The sequence below is a fragment of the Colletotrichum godetiae genome (assembly GCF_030913485.1).
Source record: "Colletotrichum godetiae strain CBS 193.32 chromosome Unknown BDP55scaffold_62, whole genome shotgun sequence".
In the NCBI taxonomy this organism is placed as follows: domain Eukaryota; kingdom Fungi; phylum Ascomycota; class Sordariomycetes; order Glomerellales; family Glomerellaceae; genus Colletotrichum; species Colletotrichum godetiae.
In genome coordinates, this window is record NW_026851310.1 from 108150 (window position 1) to 128918 (window position 20769).

Sequence of the window (20769 nt, forward strand, 5' to 3'; positions counted from 1 at the left end):
CAACATCCGTCAACTTCGCCTTGATATCACCTCATAGTCAAAAGAGAGATCCATATCGCTGTACGACATCAATCGCCTGCCGCCGTACGAACATCGTCGCCGACTTCACTCTTCGTGTCCGCCACACAACACAACACAACCACTATTCCGACGCGGGTCACCAACTCGCTACCACGTTCTCTCTCATAGCTAGTTCCCTTGTCCTACCAAATTCCAGCTTCGAGAGACTTCTTCCACCGCATCGACGAATTCAATCACCACGCTACGCTCCGTATCGTTCATATCCTTCGATCAGCATCTACCCCCGAATTCGAACCTGCAAAGACGTCACGTCGCCAAAGCCAAAGCCACGAGCCAAAGGAACCCGTTTGTGCCGCATCGTATCCTCGACCGTATTGGATAACCGTCGAACGTGTGGCTTGACTGCATTCCGCATACATCGCTCAGAACATACAACCACTGGTCTACCTTGGGGCTTCGCTGCACTCTTACTCTTAACTGACTGTCGTCTGCGACATTCTGCAAGCAGCATCTTGCACAATCATTGCCGATTGCGACGAGTCAATTCCATTCCCGTCACCAAGACACTTCTAGCGCCTCCAATCTTGTCTTAGTGCAAGCCTCTTCCCAAAGCCCGCCTGAACGTAGCGTCCTTATCTACAACGCTCTGGGCTATATACCTCCCGTGGGCCCCGTCCTTTCCTGCACAACAGCTCGCCCCAACCTAAGCTGTGCTCGCTCTTTTGGACTCAACACCACAACAACGAGCATTTCACACCACCTCGATAGTTCTTTCTCGACTCACGACTAGCATTTTTCAAACTGCTCTGCCAATTTGTGCAACAAGATCTAGGATTGGTCTCTTCGTCGACACTTACCACCAAGGAAGACACTCTGTGGAAGACGACTCGATTCGTCTCAAAACGAAGGAAGGCCACACTCCCGGTAGTTACCTGCGACAAGAAACGCCTTCTATGGGGTCATCGATACAACTCTAGGCAAACAAGACTGCCCTCCGACACCAGTCTGCTGCAATCTTTCCGATCAGCGACTGTTGGCAACTCCAATCAATTCTGCACAAGAACTTGGCGTGGAAATGAAAAGGTCCCGGATAAGAAAACACTCCCCCATCTACCTGAGTCCTTCACCCTCGCCCGAGAGGGAACTGCCACCACCCAGTCCAGCTTCAGCTGTCCTGGACTGGGAATATACCACAATCATGTCGAGATCAAGACCCACCAGCGGGGCCTTGATGCCCGGCGCCGTCATCTTGACACCACCCACTCTCTCGGAGATTCTCTCTAATACCTCAACGCCGCCATGGACATTGGCAGCCTTTATGGCATACCTTTCTCAGAACCATTGCCTGGAAACCCTGGAATTCACTATGGACGCCGACAGATACCGCAAGGCATACGAGCAGATCATCACCAACCAGGAATGGATTGGCGATGGTAAAGAGCATGTGTGCTCATTGTGGGAGAAGCTTATGCAAGCATACATCATTCCATACGCACCGCGGGAGGTGAATCTTCCTTCACCCGTGCGGAATCACCTTACGAATCTGGACTGCTCCTCGGCTCCACCTCCTCCAAGCGAACTCGACGACGCCGTCAGAATTGTCTATGAGCTCATGAACGACTCTGTGCTTGTTCCCTTCATCGAGTCTGTCCAGCCGGGCCATGGCGATTGCCGTATGGCGGAGGACGAAGGGCGACCTGGTCGCCTGCGCCTTCGGGCTGAGGGTGCCGGGGCTAGGTCAGACGAGCCCGTGAAGTCTCCCAAGTTCCTACCCCAGCTGACTCTAGGTCGCAGTGGTGCCACAAGTCGATCGGCTTCTGCGTCGGGCGAACCCAATGAACGCGAGGGGTTGACAGACGACAGTGGAAGTGCCGTTTCTCCTGGCACTGAGCCAATGACTCCTCCTACTACCCCGCCCACTTCAGACTGGACTTTCAGCACTTCTCCAGGCGGACTTCAGCGAGCATTGACCGCACATAACAACGGGTGGAAGAAGGTTGGCGCCAAGCTGGGTCTCCATCGCAAATCACGCTCTAACCGACGAAACAACCCGACGTCATCTGCTCCAGTCAACGATGGGGACGTTACCATGGCTGAAGCCAGTCAGAGCAACACTTTATAGGAACCAGAGGTCATGCCATCAACTACATCCACCACACCAGCGACATCATCTTCTCACCTCCCTCTGGACGGCTTCTCACGTGTCCGTCACCTTTTTAACCCGTGGGAGGAGCCTCACCCAGGCAAACGACTACCTCTCGCGGCGTCAGAGGCCAGCAGTGAAATTAAGAAGGTTGCTTTTGCTGGTCCACAACACATCAGCAACGGTGGATGCAAAGGTGGCATGGCCGCAAAGGAATTCAGCGCATATCACAACCAACGACCTTGGATGGTACGACGCCCTATTCGTGTTCGATCGCGAACCAACACTCCCGCTCCTCTGAGGATCACGACGGAGATATCTGAAGACGCCAAGTTGAAACCCATCCCTGTTCACAACATGGGAATTATCTCTCCCGCGGCGTCCACTCCAGCCGTACCTCCTGTCGTACCAGAAGATTCCGGCGAAACGACGGGCAGAGAGGTTACCGACGAGTTGACCGCCAAGGAAATCGACGCAAGCGAGCTGCCTTTACCTGCGTCTCCTCCAATCGATTGTCGGTTTACGGATTTCTCGAACCTGCTGGGCATCAACGTCCATCCTCCACCAGAGGATGAGGCTGTTGCAATGCCCCCCGACGAGCCTGCATCATATTGCCATGTCGCACCTGACGAGGATCTCTATGGATGGGATGCCGAGCTTGAGCGGCAAAGCCAGCAGAGCAGCCCAGTCTTGCCGTATTCGTGCGACGCTGATTACCAGTACCGACGGACGAGCATGACGAAGCGTAGCCTCTTGCACCGAGTCTTCAGCATGGGAGGTTCACCTAAGGACATAAATATCGAAGTGCGCCGAGCTAGCAGCACCTCGAGCTAGCATCTTACCTCCTTTTCCTCATTTTCGTGTTTTTTTTTTCGTTTGTTTTTTTGCTTGGAGCAAAGCCATGATACCAATTTCATCTCTACCCTTCTCGGCGTTTGCCCAGCATTCTCACTTCAACTTTGTATTCTGGCATCACATTACAAACCACCTGGCGGAACAACATTATCATACATGCATTACTAGGGAAGCAAAAGAGAAATGATAGACATAGGTTCAGGACATTTCGAAGTGGAGTTTTTGTGGCATTTATGTGGCTCGGCCTGGAAAATCTCATGATGCATTGCGAGGAGCTTTGGCGGGCAGCGGTCGATTTTTAACCGTTTGGATTTTTTTTATTTTTTTTATTGCTTTTTTCATCTAAGGCGAAATAGGGAAGCAAAAAGCATTGGTTGCGCAGGGCCCCAGAAGATGTCAACGAAACGCTACTGGAAGCATGTTGGCATATTTAGGACGACTGAGACGAGGATGATGACTGTATTTGTTAGATGTGTAATAACATCATGAACCACCAACTCTGCTGTTCCAACTCTGTGATGAAGCTTGATTCCCATCTGGTTCTAGAGGCAAAGGCTGTTAAACCAAACCCCTGTCTGACATTTTGTGCGGGCAGTAAATGTGAACTTCTCATAGGTAGGTCATGTCTGCTCTCACAGTATGGCATGGGACATGTTATTCCTGAGCACTTTGAATGAATCCTTTCTTTGCGCTGCGTGAGAAACTTAACCTCCTTGTCCCAACAACAATAATAATAACAACAACAATAACAATAATGATCCGAGCAGTTTTCTACGCCAATCTGGCTGTTGCCGTGACGCCCGTCCTCCTTGACTATGAACTATTTGGTAGGGAACAGTGACTGCAGAGAGAGGTGGCACCTGGGCTCATTCAACCATGGGTATCCCCTTTACCTCATCGTCCATCAAGTCTGCCCCCAGATTTGGATCGTGTCGAGTAGTTTCTTGCTGAAGAATCGCCGCTCACTTGGGCCAGCTGGAAAATACCGGCCTAGGTTTTCTTGGGCCTGGGAGGTGATCTTGGTATCTTTTGGATTGGTAGAGGTTCTACAAGTCCAAAGTCAAACAAAGTCTATCAACTCACTGGCTTGGACGATCTGTCGAGTCTCGAGATATCTTATGTCTATCATTTTTGAGCAGCGGCTTCAGCTAATGTACTTATACTGTAAACGCCTTGTTGTACTGCTCGTCGGATTACACTCTTTTATCTATAACGCTGGTCGACCTTTCTTCGTCCAACTGACTGCTCCAGTAAGGTCCCCCTACCGATACGATAACCTACCAGTGTAAATATTGATATCTGACAGACAGTCTTGAGCGACTACGTAAGGAGCCCCGTGCTCTCATCGCCCCTCCCTTTTCTACTCTTCCAATTTCTGTATCTCGTCTGGTCCATCCTGGCGATGGTCCGTAAGACGCCGTATGTTCATTCCGTCTAGGCTTGTCCCTTCCAAATCTACAGTGCCGCCGATCCGCCTGATGTCTTGGAGACTGGTCCCTTCAACGGGAATGTTTGCTCTCTCACCATGTCGAGGTGACCTCGTGGGAGGATCTGGTATACTCGGCGGAGACGGCGGCTGCAGCCGTCCGTGGTGCTCAACTTCGGTCAGATTGCTAGGTGTCTGTGGCTGCCATGTGTTCATCATATCGTCGTTGTGGGCCGGTGCTTGTCGCGAAGTCTGCATCACCAAAGGATTTCTTTGTCCAGAGAAGACAGCTGTTGGTCGTGGCAATAGTATTTCCGGTGGCAAACGTGCAGTCCGTCTTGGTTCGCTTTGTCGTAAGCCCCTCGACAGCTGAACGATCTGTTGGGCGGCAAAGGTCAGTCTAAACGCTAGATGATCCCAGATTTCTGAGCAACGACATACAGTTCCAGGGTGGTTCGTTGATGTTGTTACTCTTGCTGTCGCGGAGAAAGGTAGAGGGAGAGGCAACCTCGGAGTGTTTAGGCCCGGTATCAGGTCCTCGTAGGTGTCTTCCATCGTCTCGTTCCCATCATCTCCATCTTCGTCGTTACTGAAGGATGTGTCCATCTTTTCACTATCCTCAATAATAACATTATCGTCATCATTGGCATGTTCGAGGTCGGTTGGACTGCGTTGTGTCTCGGTGCCCTCCTGGTCGGGCAGAATGTCGCCTGGCAAGAAGCGGAGTGGCAGCGAAACGCGACGTAGGCTACTCATAGAAGATTGCTGACTCGTAACTTTGTTTTTGCCTCGACCGCCGCGGTCATGGGCCTTGCGCTGGCGTTCGTATTGCTTGACCTCTGAGAGGGTGACGCGAATGACGGTAGGACTTAGACGCAACATTATTGATCAGATCGGTTCGTATCATGACCCATCAGACTCCCCGGATGCCGCTTGAAAGGACACAATCAATGTTTCAGTTCAACGCGATGGATGGCATCCGCCATTGACAATTACTAGTCTCGCAACAGCAAGTCGGGAGGAAGGCACAGCCCGGAGACTACGGGAAGTGGCCAAGTCACTACCGAGTGACATACCAACCGCGACCTACCGTTGCAGGAAAGGAGATCATGCGACAATTCCACAGGCAGGAATAATCTGCGGCAAGGCACAGAGGGCTGTGACGGGATGAAGACGTCGTTCAGGAAATCAAAGTACGATCATGTTAGCTTTAATGAGCCTCAGCGGATTGACTACGAAGTGCGCACACCAGACTCCATCTACTTTGGCACACAACTACATACTATTACCATGCTTGCATGACTACTTTAGACGTGAACTCGGATGGCAATATCGCCAGTAGACACTTTGGGCTCACCCAGGGACCTAATGGTAGTCGAGGAGGCCGTCCCCATTTTTCGACTATCGAGGCCACCGAAGAGCGAATATTCATGAAACGGGGGCACATCATGTACCTAGCGTGGGTAGTCATAAAGTCCCTGGATCTATCGTAGCGAGGCGCGCAATGCGACGATGGGCTGCAGCTGTAGCAACTACGGGCAAGCATGCGTCCCAGCCAGCCCTGATTCGGCATGGACGCGTTGGGAACAAGGTACAAGTTTGCCTCGCGTGCCTCGTTTGCTGATACAACGGGGACTGACTGATGCTAACTCTATGGGGAGACTTGAGCTGACGGGTGGAGACAAGAGTACCAGCAATTACTTGTGTCCTGTATGCACTGTGGAAGTCTCTTCTCAGACAAGCCAAGATGGTGCGCCCGTGCTCAAGATGATCTGTGATACGCCCAAACTCACTTACCATCCTGGAGCTATGCTTTCCTCACTTGGCTCGATGGGTACGTACAGATTGACCTACTGCGTAAGCTGAGCGTCTCTCCGCAGCTACACTGCCTGAGGTGAGACCGGGGTACCGGGGGTAGGACGGCTCGCAAATGGAAGGCGGCGTTCCCTTGTCTACCACGCATCCAACCCTCCAGGTCCAAACCTTTTCGTCGGCCCTTTCCTGCCTCTTACCCGTTGCTCGCGTTTTCCTTCCGTCTCTCCAATTGACCTTGTAGGATACAAAAGGATAGCTCCTTCTGCTCTCGCCCACCTCCTACTGACGGCGCCTTCCCTCCCTCTTCCTTACCAAAGTTCATCCACTCTCCTGCCGCATCTCGTCTAGTCTTTGTCTCTGGGACAACCTCAACCTCAGCTTCCTTCCTGCTACAACTACCAAACCTGAACTCTTACATGTCTGCTTTCTGCCATCTCGTCAGACGCCTTCCCACACTCCCATTAACTGCTCAGCCTCCCATTTGGTCCTGAACAGCTTCTTCCTTCTTTCAACCAACCTGCTCCAACCCATCATCACTCGGGCCTAGCCATCTCAACCTACCAATTACCATCCGCCATCCATCATCCAGCCGTCGCCATCTTGTTAACCTTCACGACCGCCTCGCCAAATTACCATCCTCAGATACTCCCACACAACACAATCATCCAGCCACTAGACTTTGCAGCAACGTCTTGCTCAACTACTAACACATTGTGATTCGTAAAAGAGTTACTTGAATCTGAAGTCTGAACTTACCTTACACAGGTCTAACAATACAGCCATGTCTCCCTTCGGTCACTCCTTCTCCGCTGCCTCGCCCGTCATGGCTCTCCCTCCCCAACCCGCCCATCAAGCGAGCTTCGGCATGGAATCATTCCCCTCCCAGGCCGCGCCCTTTGGCCAGCCGACCGCCTTCAAACGCTGCCCTGCGCCGCCCGCAATGCCTCTCGGAAGCCTCCGAGTCGCTGGTCGCAAACGTTCGCGCGATGAGGCCGCCCCCAACCTGGTCACCGACGAGCCTGAACCCCATACCGCACCCAAAGAACCCGAGGAAGAGTGGGAGTACGGCCCTGGAATGGTTCTCATTAAGAAAGGTAGCTACGTCGCGGATGCCGGCAGTCAATCTGGCACCTGGGTCGAAGAAAAGGCTGCGCAAGACGATGTTCGCAAAACACAAGAGGCCATCACACGTCTTCACGAACAGCAAGAACGCCCATCTCTACGCAGCAACAAATCCCAACGCCTTACCCAGGCCGCCATGCCAAGCCTCCTCGCCGCCCAGCCAGCTATGGCGTCTACATCCACAACTCTTTCATCAGAGAGCTCTGCGCAACCAATCGTCGATCAATTCACCCTGCACCTAGGCATTGGCTGGAGACGTATCAGTGAAGACGAACACATTCAAGCCGCAGCACGCGGCTGGGCCCGATTTATTGAGAACCACTACCCTGTTTCCTCTGCCACTATTCGGCTGGAAAGCAAGGGGCTACAATCATACCTCGTTGAGGCCGCGGAGGGTTTCTTCCTCTTCGCAGAGGACCTCCGTCAAGGCCGCCTTGTTAGCAGAGACGCAGAGGGCGCAATGCGGAACCTCCAGTGCTCGCCTCCCACTTTTGACGGTCAAGAGACGTTGCTTGCGACTGAGTCTCCCGCAGCAGTCGAACCAGCCAACATGATGGAGGCCGACAGCAACATGGTCATGTAAAGCGGCAATGAGATACACAGCGGCGCGTTCAGTTTTATTTCATTTTTCTGGGAATCACATCACAAAACGGCAAGGTCTGGGGGGCGCAATGGTCTTTCTCAAGAGGTTCACTTGGGTGGGTCGGGTTGGATGGGTTGAGTACCTGATTAAGGGCACATCACATCATCATGGCAAGCAAACGAAGGCCGGCCAGCGGAGAAAAGGAAGTCTTAGTCTGGGTACATCATCTATGGAACCCGGTCGCAACAGACGAAGGTAGTCTGATTTGTTTTCTGCCTTTTTTTTTTCCGTTCAACTACCGCATAGGAGAGGCCAATATGCGGTGCTAGCAAACCTCAATTTTCAGAGGCCATTTAACTAAATTTAAACAAAGTGCCATTTGCTCGCAACCCAATGCGTTGAGTTCGTCGTCTTCACCCAGAGTAAATGCTGTTCATTGGTCTTGGCCCAAGAGTATAATTTTTCTCGGAACGCGATTTGCAGCGTTGCCGAGGCGTCCAAGACGGCCGGCAAGACAAGAAAACCTTGATAGCGCTCGATGGCCGATGCAAACCCGAGTCAAGAGTCTTGAAGCGAATGTCCTTGGATAAGACGAGACAAAGTGGACGGGCCTGCTAACCTAAGGTACCTTAGTGTGCGATGATACGACGGACAGGTATGTGGGTGTAAGTGCCAAATCCGTCGGTCTTGTGTGCCAGGTTGGACAGTCAGCGCCAGTGGAGTCCAGTGCGAGTGCCAATGGGCAATGCAAACCAAGCGATGCTGGCTGTCGGCTGGAGCACGAGACTCAGCTCGACACATTGTGTGAACGAGAGGGGAGCATCGACCTCCGCCCCCAGGTGAGAGAGAGAGTGAGTGAGACCGTGAACGGTGAGGTGAGACCCCTGGGCACACTGGCACACTGGCAGTGACTGGGAAAGGGTCACGACTCACGAGTCCAACGAGGGTCACGGGTGGGTTGGAAGAACGGCAACTTCCAGCAGCTTGCAGGGCGCCAGAACAGAAATGGGGTCGGCAGAGTGATCAGTGATGCACCCACCTCAGAGAGACCCAAGGAGTGAGAGTGATGGTCGCTCACTGGTTGGATCGATTTGGTTGGTGGGAACCATTGGATGGCCCGGGGAACCTCCAGCAGCTGGGTTCCTTGTCGCTCGCGCGCCCGTCAACCTCTTCTGCCTCCGAAGTTCCATTGCGTGACATTGTGAGGGCCGCACGGAGGTTTGCGACGAGCGGGCAACGGTGCAACGCACATTGAGGTCGTTCCATTGGCCACAGACCTTGAGTTTTCATTGGACGTCAAGAAGAGAAGAATGGGGCGAGCTGGCTGTGGACCTATGGGTCTGTGAGCAAGTGGACATGGCCAATGAAAGGGTTGACACGAGTGGATAGGAGCAGGAGATGACGGAATACTTTGATCGACATGCAAGCTTGAGTGTGGTTCGGGGTACCCGGCTATTGCCAAGGTCGTGGCCAATCACGAGCTCTGAACCACGGGCTCCAGAAGAGCCGTCAAAATCCGGAGGCTGGCTGGCAGGACCGGGACTGGAAGGAAGAACAGCTCAGGAATGGAATCCAGGATGATTCCCGTTCTGTCTCACGTGACGAGGATGCTCCGATTGATTCAGGATCAGACCTCTTTCCCCACATCTACCAAGGTAGTCACGTTTTGGCGTAGCTCGGTTTATTGCACCTGAACTTGGCCGATGTCTTCGCGGTTGGCTCCATTACCTTATAGGCAGTTGCGAACCTGCGAGATAGAGAATGTCGTGACCTGGCAGCCACCGGGGTAGCCAAGGTGAGGTGCATGTGGGAAAGCACGGGAGGCCCAGTGCTAGCCAGTGTGCGAGTCTGCGAAGTCTGCCTTGCCAACATGCACGATGATGCCCCCTGCATCTGCTCGCCTCATGAGGGTATCCTCAAGCAACCTATGGTTGGGTGACGGTGAGAGGAGGCGAGTGGTCTGCATCCAGTACCGGCAAGCGTAGGCTCGGAGGGAGGTGGGAGGCAACTTTTAATCCATTGTCGTCCTATGAAGACAGGCACACTGCGCGACTGCTAGGATGACTGGGAAAGCCTGGGAAAGCCTGGGAAAGCCTGGGAAAGATTTCTTCTTCTTGTTCTTAGGTTCCTTTACAAGTATCAAGGCGGATCGTCGCTTCCCTGCTCCTTGGTACATTGGCTCAACCTTTGCACTGTCAACTGTCACCCATCATCCCGACTTTACTTGCCTTACAGTACCTTATTCTGTAGTCGTTCCTTGTTCTTGTCGCACGTTTCGCTGGGTGGTGGATTGAAAATTAATGTGTGTCTCAAAACCTCTTTGCCTCTGTGAAATGATTCTCTGAGCGCTTCCAGGTTCCTCTCCCACTTTCAGGTTCCATTACGCCTGTCTTCGCCATCTTATTGGCAATTGCACAACGCAGAGCTTGCTCACCCTGTCCTTGTCCCACTTCTCGTCGCCGGCGCCGTCGCAATAACCTGGTTCACCCTTCACTCTTTGGCTCTACGCGTCCGACACACGTCTACGGATGCAGCTGTTTTCTCTTCCTGCTCTGGACCGGCACTCGGCCAGGCACCTTAATCTAAGCTCTGCTGCCATCTTTTGAAGTCTTCGGTACGGTCTTCAGTCTTGTCGCATCACGGGGTGCTCGCTACCTTATTCGTACCAGGTAGCGTCGTCGCTTTCAAGACCCCTCCCTCCGAGTCACCGCTCACCAGGGTCTCAGACTCTTCTTGCCTGCTCGTCTTGCTTCTTGATTTCTCCATCTCGGTCGTCCTCGTGCTGATTACCTCACCGGCCACCCCAAGACCACCCCATTCGACCAGCAACAAATCAACACATCTATCCGTACAGCTCGACTAGACTCACGTCTCTCTTCTAATCTCTTCTCTCCGCCGCAGTAGATATCCTTGGCATCGCCTCCACCTTGCTCCATTACCACACACTGCTTTTCTAGCTCCCGCCATCGCAACTATCTCATCTTGTCACCGGCGCACGCACGCTCGCACACTCCTCCCCCGCGCATCGCGACACGAACAAACCCAGCCGCCCATCCGCTCCCCGCCTCTTCACATTTTCTTGCTGCAAGCAGTCTCGTAGCTCTTAGCTTGGGGCTCTCTTGTTCTCAACACCTCGGCTCGATTCTGTCACACTCTCGCACGCCTCCGTTGGTGTTGCTCTTGTGCACCCGCTATCGCAAAATCACCACCCAGAACCTTTAAGCACGTCAACAAGCTTCACCGTCACACAAAAGTGGTCATCCTTTGGCCGACGCCTCTCCGCCACTTGTGCGCGCTTCTTGCGCGCTCGTTGTGTCGCATCTTCGCTTACTGCTTGTCCACCTAAAGGGACCCCAGTGCGCGCGTTCCTCCATGTCCGAGCCGCCGTAGGCCGTCAGTCCCTCCTCCGACCCTCGCAGCTTTGGTCTCGATAGAGTCGACACGCCTTCTTCATGGTCTCGCAGCCCGATTCCGCGTCCTCCCTCACCCTGCGAGGCCCCTCCTCGGTCGTTTCGCGTCCTTCACTATCTCGCACGAAGCGATACAACAGGTCCCACGTCGGCGGTTCATCCTATATCTCCCAGAATGAATTTCCAGTCTTCAACAATTCGGGCGATGTCGAGATCATAGTCAAGGCTGGTGGCCACCAAAACCGTTATCTGCTGCATCGTCACACCCTCACACAGTGCTCCGGCTTCTTCGAGGCCAGCACGAGTCTCGAGTGGTCCAAAGCAGTTTCGGATGGTGCTTCCAATGACTTGCCTCGTATTAGCGACGGCTCTTCAGTCGACTCGTACAACCATTCCAGCCGGGCTTTGACGACTTCATCTACACCGCCAAGAAAACGTTGGCGCTACGAGTTGGATCCAGGCACGGGCGATGGCGATATACCAATGCTGGTACAAAAGGACGATGATCGCTCAAAGGGTCTAAGCGCGGGCAACTCTGGGTCTCTGTTTGGTTCTGGCAGCGCGGTCAACGGCGATCAGCCCTCGTCATACTCGCGGAGCAAGACGTCGGGCCATTCCCACTCCTCGTCGGCGCACTCGAACCATAACTTCTTCCGCTCCGTTGCCAATTTGAGCCTCGTGCAGAGCTCGACGACGTCGTCGGCGGCAAGTCAGCCGCTTTCGCAGGTCGACCAGGACCTCCTCCGCGACTACGACAACCTTTTCCGCATCTTCTATAACCACTCGCCGATTCTCGACGGCGTCAACATTGCGGATGCCTATGTTCAGTGCAAATCTCTCATCACCTTGGCGGACCTATATGATGCATTGGCCGTGGTTGGCCCCAGGGTTGACCACCATCTGCTTCAATTTCAGTCGCGACTATGGAAGCAGATTGCCAAGTATCCCATCTCTTATCTACGCCTTGGCTACCTTGCCCGCAGCAGGGTCATTTTTCAGGAGGCCTTGATTCATGTGGTCGGGCAATGGCCGGCGGGAGAACGCAGCCTCCGTGCTGCGCTTCCTGATATTGTTCTGGACATAATCGAAGACAAAGTTGACGAGCTAGAAGAGGTGGTCAGCCGTGTCGAAGGCCGTCTCTTTCGACTGAGCTTGATGACAGCGAGGGGCGAGCGTGTCACACCTCAAAATAACTATCTCGACTGGCTAGCCGTTAGCCTGTTCCGCCAGTGGCTGGCAGACAACACCAGTCCTCCGCCTCCAGACCGGCGAATCCAAAGCTCCCGCGACGGTCGGAATGGAAACCCACAGCAGCTGGCCCTCCCGACAGCTGTTCCGCCATTGGCTACGGTTGGCCGTACATATCGCACCCTCGGCGACTCTTCGTCCGTTTATCTCGGCCACGATGAGTGCAAGCGGTTCTTGAAATTGACACCTGAGATGTACAGCCGGGACAATCTCCGACGATTTGAGAAGCGCATCGACGAGCTCAAGCTGATGGCTCGCAACATTGTTCGGCCGCTCATGGGCAGTGGCCTAGAGCTGGACATTAATAGTGGAAGGGCCGCCGATGGAATTGGCTACCTCACGTGCATCGCTGTCGGGGATCGCGACCTTCCTTGGCATGGTGAGCATTGATACGGAATAGATGACTCTGATGCTCGGCCAGATTACGGATGCAGAACGAGACGAAGAAGCATACCGGTTATACTTCCGACTAATGATATACGAAATTACTGGCCGATTTTTTAGGTTTCTCGTTTTTTATGTTTGGAATCTTTTTTTTAGTTGCAATATTTTACGAATATAGCCTGGGATACCCAATGACGAAACTCGCGTCGTGCGTCGACACTGCAAAGAAGGCCTGGATTCAGGGAGGCATATAGCATTAGATTTCAGACATAATCCATTGTCGTTATTCAAATGACACTTGAATTTGCTTGGTAGTAGTGGTACAAGGTGGTACAGGGTCGGGGGTATCGTTATTCATCGTCTCCTGTGAGATCTATGATGGAAACTTCGCTCTGTCTCCATCCATCACCGCCCTTTGTCAAGCGCTCCGATGCCGTCGTCGCCTTCGTTCCGGCTAGCCACTCTTCGTCGCTCACTTCGACCACCCGGAAAAATCCGTTGACGCTCGTCCGCGGAACCATGACCTTTCTCCTGGCCTTTCCCGAGGCAGCTTTTGCTGTGGGTTTTGGGGCAAACGCATCGTCTGATTCTAGCCAGGAGGAAGCCGTGACTTTGGTGGTTCGGAATCCATGGAAGCCAGCAGCAGGAGAATCGTTGGACCCAACGGGCTTGAGATTGGCAGTCTTGCTGACGGCGATGGACATTTCGGGGCGGACGTCGTTCTGGATCCTCCTCGGCTGTTTGTCGTGGATGATATCCTGTTCCATTGACCGCGCGGTCGTGCCAGCAGTCACAAATGAATCCATACGGGTTTGCTGTAAAACCCGCTGGCTCTTTGACGGCGTGGTGGGTAGTACTGGTGACGAACCTCTTGTCGACGGCCGATGTTTTCCGGGACTTTGGGAGGGACGATGACGAGGTGCTGCTGTAGACGTGGTAGGCGGGTTGGGCCTTCTCATTGCCCGGATGGGCTCGGGCTTGACGAAGGAATATTCATCTTCATCTGACAGGTCGATGAAGATGCGCTGCTGAGGTGATAGCGGTGGACTCGGTGGTGGACTCGATGGGCGCCTCAGCGGGCTCAGCAGGCTCAGTGGTGGTTTCAACGACGAACAAGCAGGCGCAGGCGAAGCGCGCACGGGGCTAGATGACAGAAGAATCGGCTCTGTGGGCTGCCGAGGCTTGGTGATCCTAGGCATATGTTGTGAGCCAGCGTATGCCCAGGGGTTACCACTGTGCGCGGTCGGTTCCGCCGTGGCAGACACTTTCCCGTTGGGCCTGGATTGCTTACTTCGGTTGGTTGGTCTCGGCAAGGGGGTCGGTCGTTGCGACGGAAAGGAGGAGGATGCTGGAAACGACGTTGCCGTGATCTTTGATGGATCAGGCCTAATCATAGATGGTCGGGGAAGGTGTGGCGGCAGGACGTCTTCGTCGTCTACCCGGTGTTGCGATGTTGCGCCGCCAGTCTTTGCCGATTGTTTTGTGGTGCCCTTTGTGATTTGCATCCACCTGTCGAGAGCACCGGCTTCGGCTGGGACGGCTTTGGTAGGCTTCCTTTTACCGACGCCCTTACTGCTGGTGCTCTTGGGCTTTGTAGACGCCTTGGAAGTCGCCTTGGAGCGCTGCTTCTCTTCCCAGTCTTCAACAGTCAGAGGCGCGCCGAGCTTGACGAGCGACTCGGGCAGCCAGATCAGCTGGGCAGCATACGGGTCGAATGTGCTTTTTGGCGCGACCTGACTGCTCGCCGGCACTCCCTCGCCGTCGATGGCAGCTTCGAACTCCTCATCGCTATTGAGCCCGAGGCCCTGGCGATCAAAGGGCACTTCTTCGGCTTCGTCTAGCTCTTGTGAAAGGTCGAGGCCGACTATTTCGGTCGGAATGTGTGCTACGCGCAACTCTTGAATGCCATCGGTGCTGTGATGGCTTCGTGTCCCAGTGATACGATTGATCAGTTTCGATTCTACATTTTCCATCTCCGCTGTCGTCTGGTAGCTTGCTTGGTCGGAAAGGTGCCTCTCCAGTAAGTTGTGGACGAGTAACCCAGGTGACAGGACTCGTGTGAGTTTGATGGCACCGATCTTGTTCACCCAGTCAAGCGTCTCCTCGGCAAAGTACCGGAGGCCTTGCACATCTATCGGGCCACTCCAATTGAGGCCCGCCTTCAGCCTGTTGATAGTAGTGACACTTGAGACAACCGGGTGTGTATAGTACCTCAGCACTTGACGATCCGGAAACTCGTCCGGTATGGACAAAGCCTTATGCTTTACTCTGAAGAAGCCACTCTCGTTGGTACGCAGTTCGTGTCGTAACGACATCCTCCACTCGTCAAATTGGGCATCGTCTTCGATCTTTAAGCGGCATATCGACTTGCCGAACCCAGCTTTCGCCGCCTCGCATGCCACTTTGGGACCGCATCCTGGTACACCCTCCGGTATGTAGTCGCCTCCACTCATCAGTGCAACTAACACCATGCCCTCTCGATCCAGGCCCGTTTCGGCAGACGACGCATCGTTGACTTCGTACATGCTGACGTGGGTGGGCGTCTTGGAGCCGCGAGTCCCCTCTGCTGTCCAATTCCGAAGAGTTCGAGTACAGCCAAACATGATTGTGTCGACATCCTCGCTCAAAACTGCGTCGACAATGTTCTGTTGCTGCAAAAGAGCGCACTCGGCTTCTGCCTCCCCCGGTGCGTCATGGACTGGGAATCCGAAAAGGCGAATGAGTCTCTTGGCCATGGCTATTGCAACGCCATCGCCTTTACCGGAGCGCTTATTGCGCTTGAAAGCCGGCTTATGAGGGCCATCAAAGACGAAAATGGGGTGTATACCAAGATTTAGTAGTCGTACCAAGCGATAAAATAGAGTCCTTATTGCAGGATTTGTTCCACCTGGTGAAGTTTGTTAGCTCTGAAGCGGCCATGTTGGACGCAACGTTGATGCTACCTCGTGCGGCTTGTGTCTGGAATTGCCAGATGGCAATATCAATGGCAATCCGCAACGGTCGGTTTGTGTTTTCAAGTTTCTCCGTGGCCAATTTGGCAAGAGAAATTCTCTTGCCGGGGCCAAGTTCACGGTAAATTCTGTAGATGTAATGTGAGTGAGACCTCGCTTTGATGGTAAGAAGAGACCAGGTGTATCGGTAAATACCCTTTGATTCCCATTGCGATTCTCCAATCGCTCGGAAGATCAGAAACTCAATTCAAGATAATAATGCAGGGTATGAAAGATTAGATCTGCGGGTTGGGTGTGGAGGTATAATTCCGTCCAAGGAGTGGAGGGTTATGGGGGGCGAAAGGCATGAGGTCGTTGATTTTGACGACGATTCGGGTAGCCAAAGAGGACTACCGTGTTGTGCTGGAAATAGAACGGTTAGAAACGGGAATGGAACGAGGCTCCCAAAGATGTGCTAGGCGCAGATCATCATTTTCAATAACTAATACACAAATCGTATCCAAGGACTTCTCCAATTTCTTTCGATGTGAGGTGTTGACTGAAGGTTGGTAGTTGGATCACCTCAAAGTGAAGTGGTTACCGGGACTACGGCCAGTGCCACCCACTTCAATGACATCTGCACGACCTTGTAGCAGCCCAGTTGTTCTCCACTTTATACAAAATAAAACGCCAGGGGAGTTCCACAGCGCTTGACCCGTTTTCGGCCATAGGTACCTGACCTCAGACTCAGAGGTTCAATCGATGAGCTCTATCCGTACCTTAAACCTCCAGTATCACGGGCTCTCCTAATTCTTTTCGAACCGCACTCAACCCCTCAATCGCGCGCAAATAACACCCCACGACACAACAGAGTACTGAGAGTACTGGCAAATGATTCAACGTGATTTCCGTTGCTGGCGCCAATAATCAATTCAAGGGGCAACCTCTGACAACTTCAACACCCGAGGCATGGCCTGCTAAACCCGAGCGCAACGCTCCTAACGCTACCTCGTCTCTCTCATTACTGCTTCCTACAAGATGTCGTCCGCAGCACCCAGTCTCGCCCACCGATCCATTGCCAACATCCGAACCGAAACAGGCTCTGGCATCAGCGGTGGCCCTGCAAGTCCACACACCCCTTCTCGCAATATCTCCTCAACATTTGGCTCCCCATCCAGTCTACGCGCCGAGGAAGACATCATCGTCATAGAGTTGGGTTCCCGCTTCATTAAGCTTGGGTTTGCCGGAGAGCCAGTGCCGAAGGCCGTGCTATCTCTAGGCCCTGAGCAACTGCGACGCGTAGGCGACTTCCGCACCTGGGATCCAGATCACAAGGATGATTGGCGGCGACGTCCAACGGGCAAGACTTGGGGAGACGACCATGAGCTCTGGCAATACGATGTGCGGACCGTTGACTTGGGCCTCGTTGAGGACAAGATAGACCGAGCCATTCGGGAAGCATTGAATAAGTGACGCATCCCCGCCTGTGGAGTCCATCACACATCACTAACGTTCGTCGTCCAGGTTCCTTCTTATCGATTCACGGCCGCGAAGAACCTCTCTCGTCCTCTCCTCGTCGATACCTCTGCCATTACTATCAACCACCCTCGATGTTCTTTTCCACCGCTTCCAGGCACCGCTTGTCTCTTTAATGTCATCTGCAGTCACGTCGGTTGTGGGAGCTGGCACTCGGTCAGCACTGGTTGTGGATCTTGGCTGGGCCGAGACCAGTGTGACAAGCGTCTACGAATACCGCGAGATCCGTACGACAAGGACTACCCGCGCAGGCAAGATGCTGGTCAACGAGACACACAACCTGTTGCAAGATACACTGTCTACTTCATCAGCCCACGCGCAAAAGACCCGCAGTGAAAGGGAGCAAGGCCGACATTCTCTAAGTTTTGAGGAGTGCGAAGAAGTCGCCTGCCGCCTCGTCTGGTGTCGCCAAGTTAAGCGCGGTGACCTTCCAAATATCAGGCAGCAGGAGCAACAGAAGTCTGGAGGGGAGGCATTACCTACGGTCGAAGAGCAGGACGAATCCCTACCAGCCTCGCCCGTTGAGGAAGAGGAGCGGTCCGATGGTAATGTCGAGATTCTGATACAGTCTGTGGAACCAGCAGAGAACCTGACCTTGTCATTCCAACAACTGTCTGAGCCGTGTGAAAACACCTACTTCGCACCACACTACTCACGTAGTAGCTTCGACGACGACGAGCTCCCTGTCCATCACCTCATCTACCAACATCTTGTCCAACTTCCCATCGATGCTCGCGCAGTCTGCATGTCGCGCATTGTATTCATTGGCGGCTGCTCCAAGGTCATTGGCTTGAAGCGGAGGATATTTGATGAGCTGTCAAAACTGGTACACGAGCGTGGATGGGATCCTGTTCAGGGGCGTGCACCGAAGCAGTACGAGAACAACGTATTGCTGAAGAGAGGCAGCCGACGGGCAGCTGAAGGTCCTACAGAGATTGAGTCGCCCGCAAGGGAGACGGAAGAACGTAGAGCCACAGGCGAAGATGAGCCTCGAAGCGCAGCGGATGTCATTGAGGACTCTCTAAAGAAGCGAGATAGCCACCATCCCAAAATCCAAGGCACCCTACGACCTCTAGGTTCTCTCGGGCCGTGGGGAGGGGCCAGCCTGGCGTGCCAACTCAAAGTAATGGCGATGGCTAACATTGACCGAGAGCTGTGGCTGCAACAAGGAGTCAACGGAGCTTCACGGCCAAACGAAGTCGACGTCAAGGCACAGCAGCGGCAAAGCATGGGTCCCGGTGGACTGATGCGAGGAGCTGGAGGTCAATCGAACTGGACCTTGGGAGCATGGGGATCTTTATAGCGAGGCGGGTGGAAAGATGTCTACCGGCATGTGAAAATGGATTGATACCCTGGAGGCCTACTAGCCTTCGAAATGTGAAGAAAAGAATACAGAGTCAAAATATGTGACCATACTATGTCCACCGCGCGTCTGTTCATCGAAGTGAGCGAACCTGAAGACGCATTTAATTGGGGGAACGGACCAGTGGAACCCCTGCTGTTATGCTTGTAAGCGGTTCATTCAGTTATCACGCCGCCTTCATATCAGATCATCTCACTTCCTCTGAATACTCACTCATAGAGGGAGACATTGAATTTCAACGTCTCAGTCACCAGACTTTAAAATGGGAAGAGATCCGACTTTTCTCTTGCGCAGCTCATTAGGGACGGCAAGGAGGCGCCTCCTGCCCACCTCACCACACACGCCGCGCATCATCAGCAGAGTGAACTGCCTAGCCTCTCACTCACCCCTACAACAACGTCGTGCTTTCGCAGACGTCAAGCGGCCCTCGACCGCGCCAAAACCCATCATCGACATCAGACACATCAGGGAGAACCCGGAACTGCACGAGAAAAACTGCCTCGAGCGCAACTACGTCCAACAGAGCAAGAGCCCCGCCCGCATCAACGAAATCTTTGCGCAATGGCAGGCCCTGCAAAAGGACAGCCGCGCCGTGCGCGAGAGGTCGAACCTCTTGCGCCGCCAGATCGCCAACCCGGCGTCCACCAGCGGCGGCGACGACAATGCGGAAGTTAACGAACTCCGAGGCAGGTCCCGCGACGAGCTGCTGGACGAGGCCCGCGTGCTCAAGCAGAAGCTCGCGGCCGTGGAGCAGGACGAGGCCAGGCTCGTCGAGGAGATGGAGGCACTCGCGCTCGCCATCCCCAACCTCACCAGCGGCGTCACCCCCGTCGGCGACGAGCCGCGGCTGCTGAGCTACATCAACGAGCACCCCCACGAGACCGACACGCCGCCCAGCGCCTCGGACAAGGTATGGCGGTCCCACGTCCACATCGGCTCGGAGCTGGGCCTCCTCGACTTCGCCGGCGCGGGCACCGTCTCGGGTTGGGGCTGGTACTACCTCCTCGACGAGGCCGCGCAGCTGGAGCAGGCCCTGGTACAGTTCGCCCTCGCCGTCGCGACGCGGCACGGCTGGCGCCAGGTCGCCCCGCCCAGCGTCGTCTACAGCCACGTCGCCGCCGCCTGCGGCTTCCAGCCGCGCGACCAAAACGGCGAGCAGCAAATCTACAGCCTCGCGCAGTCCGCCGCCGACGCCGAGCGCGGGAAACCGGAGCTCTCCCTCGCGGGCACGTCGGAGATCCCCCTCGCGGGAATGAAGGCCGAGACGACTCTCGACGCCACGGAACTGCCCGCGAAACGCGTCGCCGTGTCCCGGTGCTACCGCGCCGAAGCCGGCGCCCGCGGCGCGAGCACAAAGGGGCTCTACCGCGTCCACGAGTTCACCAAGGTCGAAATGTTCGCCTGGACCGCGCCCGACGTCGACGAGACGGTCGACGTCTTCGAGGAGATGCTCGACATCCAGACCGAGATCCTCGGGTCCCTGGGCTTGCACTGCCGCGTCCTCGAGATGCCTACCGCCGACCTCGGCGCCTCCGCCGTCCGCAAGTGCGACATCGAAGCCTTCTTCCCGTCTCGGCAGGACCAGAACGACGGCTGGGGCGAGGTCACCTCCGCCAGCATCTGCACCGACTACCAGACGCGGAGGCTCGCCACGCGCGCCAAGATTGACGGCAAGCTCACCTTCCCCTGGACCGTCAACGGCACTGCCCTCGCCGTCCCGAGAGTGCTGGCTGCGCTGTTGGAGGCCGGATGGAACGAGCAGGAGATGTCTGTCTCCATTCCGGCTTGCCTGCAGCCGTGGATGGATGGAAAGGAAAAGATTGTTCGCAAGACTGTCTCATAGCAAACTTTGACTGAGGAGATTGCATCTTTGTAACAACACTTGTATTCGCACTCCTGTACTTATGCATGCATTACCCATGTGCGTCTGGCG

The 20769-nt window shown here is 54.4% G+C and overlaps 8 protein-coding genes across 8 annotated transcripts; 6 read left to right on the forward strand and 2 right to left on the reverse strand.

Moving 5' to 3' along the window:
- Window positions 1-1219: 1219 nt before the first annotated feature.
- On the forward strand, window positions 1220-2143 carry BDP55DRAFT_563253 (RGS domain-containing protein; the record flags this gene model as incomplete). The annotated part of the gene is made up of 1 exon (XM_060570219.1): window positions 1220-2143. One exon carries the CDS (start codon window positions 1220-1222, stop codon window positions 2141-2143), a length of 924 nt encoding a protein of 307 aa, XP_060424070.1.
- A 186-nt stretch (window positions 2144-2329) lies between these two features.
- Window positions 2330-3384, forward strand: BDP55DRAFT_756714 (uncharacterized protein). Its single transcript, XM_060580765.1, has one exon. The coding sequence runs from the start codon at window positions 2366-2368 to the stop codon at window positions 2996-2998; it is 633 nt and encodes a 210-aa protein (XP_060424071.1). The 5' UTR covers window positions 2330-2365; the 3' UTR covers window positions 2999-3384.
- Window positions 3385-4232: 848 nt separating this feature from the next.
- BDP55DRAFT_362190 (uncharacterized protein) lies at window positions 4233-5603 on the reverse strand. The gene is made up of 2 exons (XM_060567048.1): window positions 4887-5603; window positions 4233-4823 (listed from the first exon to the last, which is right to left on the reverse strand). Exons 1-2 carry the CDS (start codon window positions 5325-5327, stop codon window positions 4380-4382), a joined length of 885 nt encoding a protein of 294 aa, XP_060424072.1. The 5' UTR covers window positions 5328-5603; the 3' UTR covers window positions 4233-4379.
- A 1438-nt stretch (window positions 5604-7041) lies between these two features.
- BDP55DRAFT_563287 (uncharacterized protein) lies at window positions 7042-7965 on the forward strand (the record flags this gene model as incomplete). Its single annotated transcript, XM_060570221.1, has 1 exon — window positions 7042-7965. One exon carries the CDS (start codon window positions 7042-7044, stop codon window positions 7963-7965), a length of 924 nt encoding a protein of 307 aa, XP_060424073.1.
- Window positions 7966-11417: 3452 nt separating this feature from the next.
- Window positions 11418-13013, forward strand: BDP55DRAFT_563283 (uncharacterized protein; the record flags this gene model as incomplete). The annotated part of the gene is made up of 1 exon (XM_060570220.1): window positions 11418-13013. One exon carries the CDS (start codon window positions 11418-11420, stop codon window positions 13011-13013), a length of 1596 nt encoding a protein of 531 aa, XP_060424074.1.
- A 344-nt stretch (window positions 13014-13357) lies between these two features.
- On the reverse strand, window positions 13358-16167 carry BDP55DRAFT_733391 (uncharacterized protein; the record flags this gene model as incomplete). Its single annotated transcript, XM_060580083.1, has 3 exons — window positions 13358-15894; window positions 15950-16086; window positions 16154-16167. 3 exons carry the CDS (start codon window positions 16165-16167, stop codon window positions 13358-13360), a joined length of 2688 nt encoding a protein of 895 aa, XP_060424075.1.
- Window positions 16168-16583: 416 nt separating this feature from the next.
- BDP55DRAFT_680087 (uncharacterized protein) lies at window positions 16584-18973 on the forward strand. The gene is made up of 2 exons (XM_060576091.1): window positions 16584-17406; window positions 17462-18973. The coding sequence occupies exons 1-2, from the start codon at window positions 16976-16978 to the stop codon at window positions 18774-18776; spliced, it is 1746 nt and encodes a 581-aa protein (XP_060424076.1). The 5' UTR covers window positions 16584-16975; the 3' UTR covers window positions 18777-18973.
- Window positions 18702-20679, forward strand: BDP55DRAFT_697774 (seryl-tRNA synthetase; the record flags this gene model as incomplete). Its single annotated transcript, XM_060577716.1, has 2 exons — window positions 18702-18711; window positions 19109-20679. The coding sequence occupies 2 exons, from the start codon at window positions 18702-18704 to the stop codon at window positions 20677-20679; spliced, it is 1581 nt and encodes a 526-aa protein (XP_060424077.1).
- Between the last annotated feature and the right edge of the window lie 90 nt (window positions 20680-20769).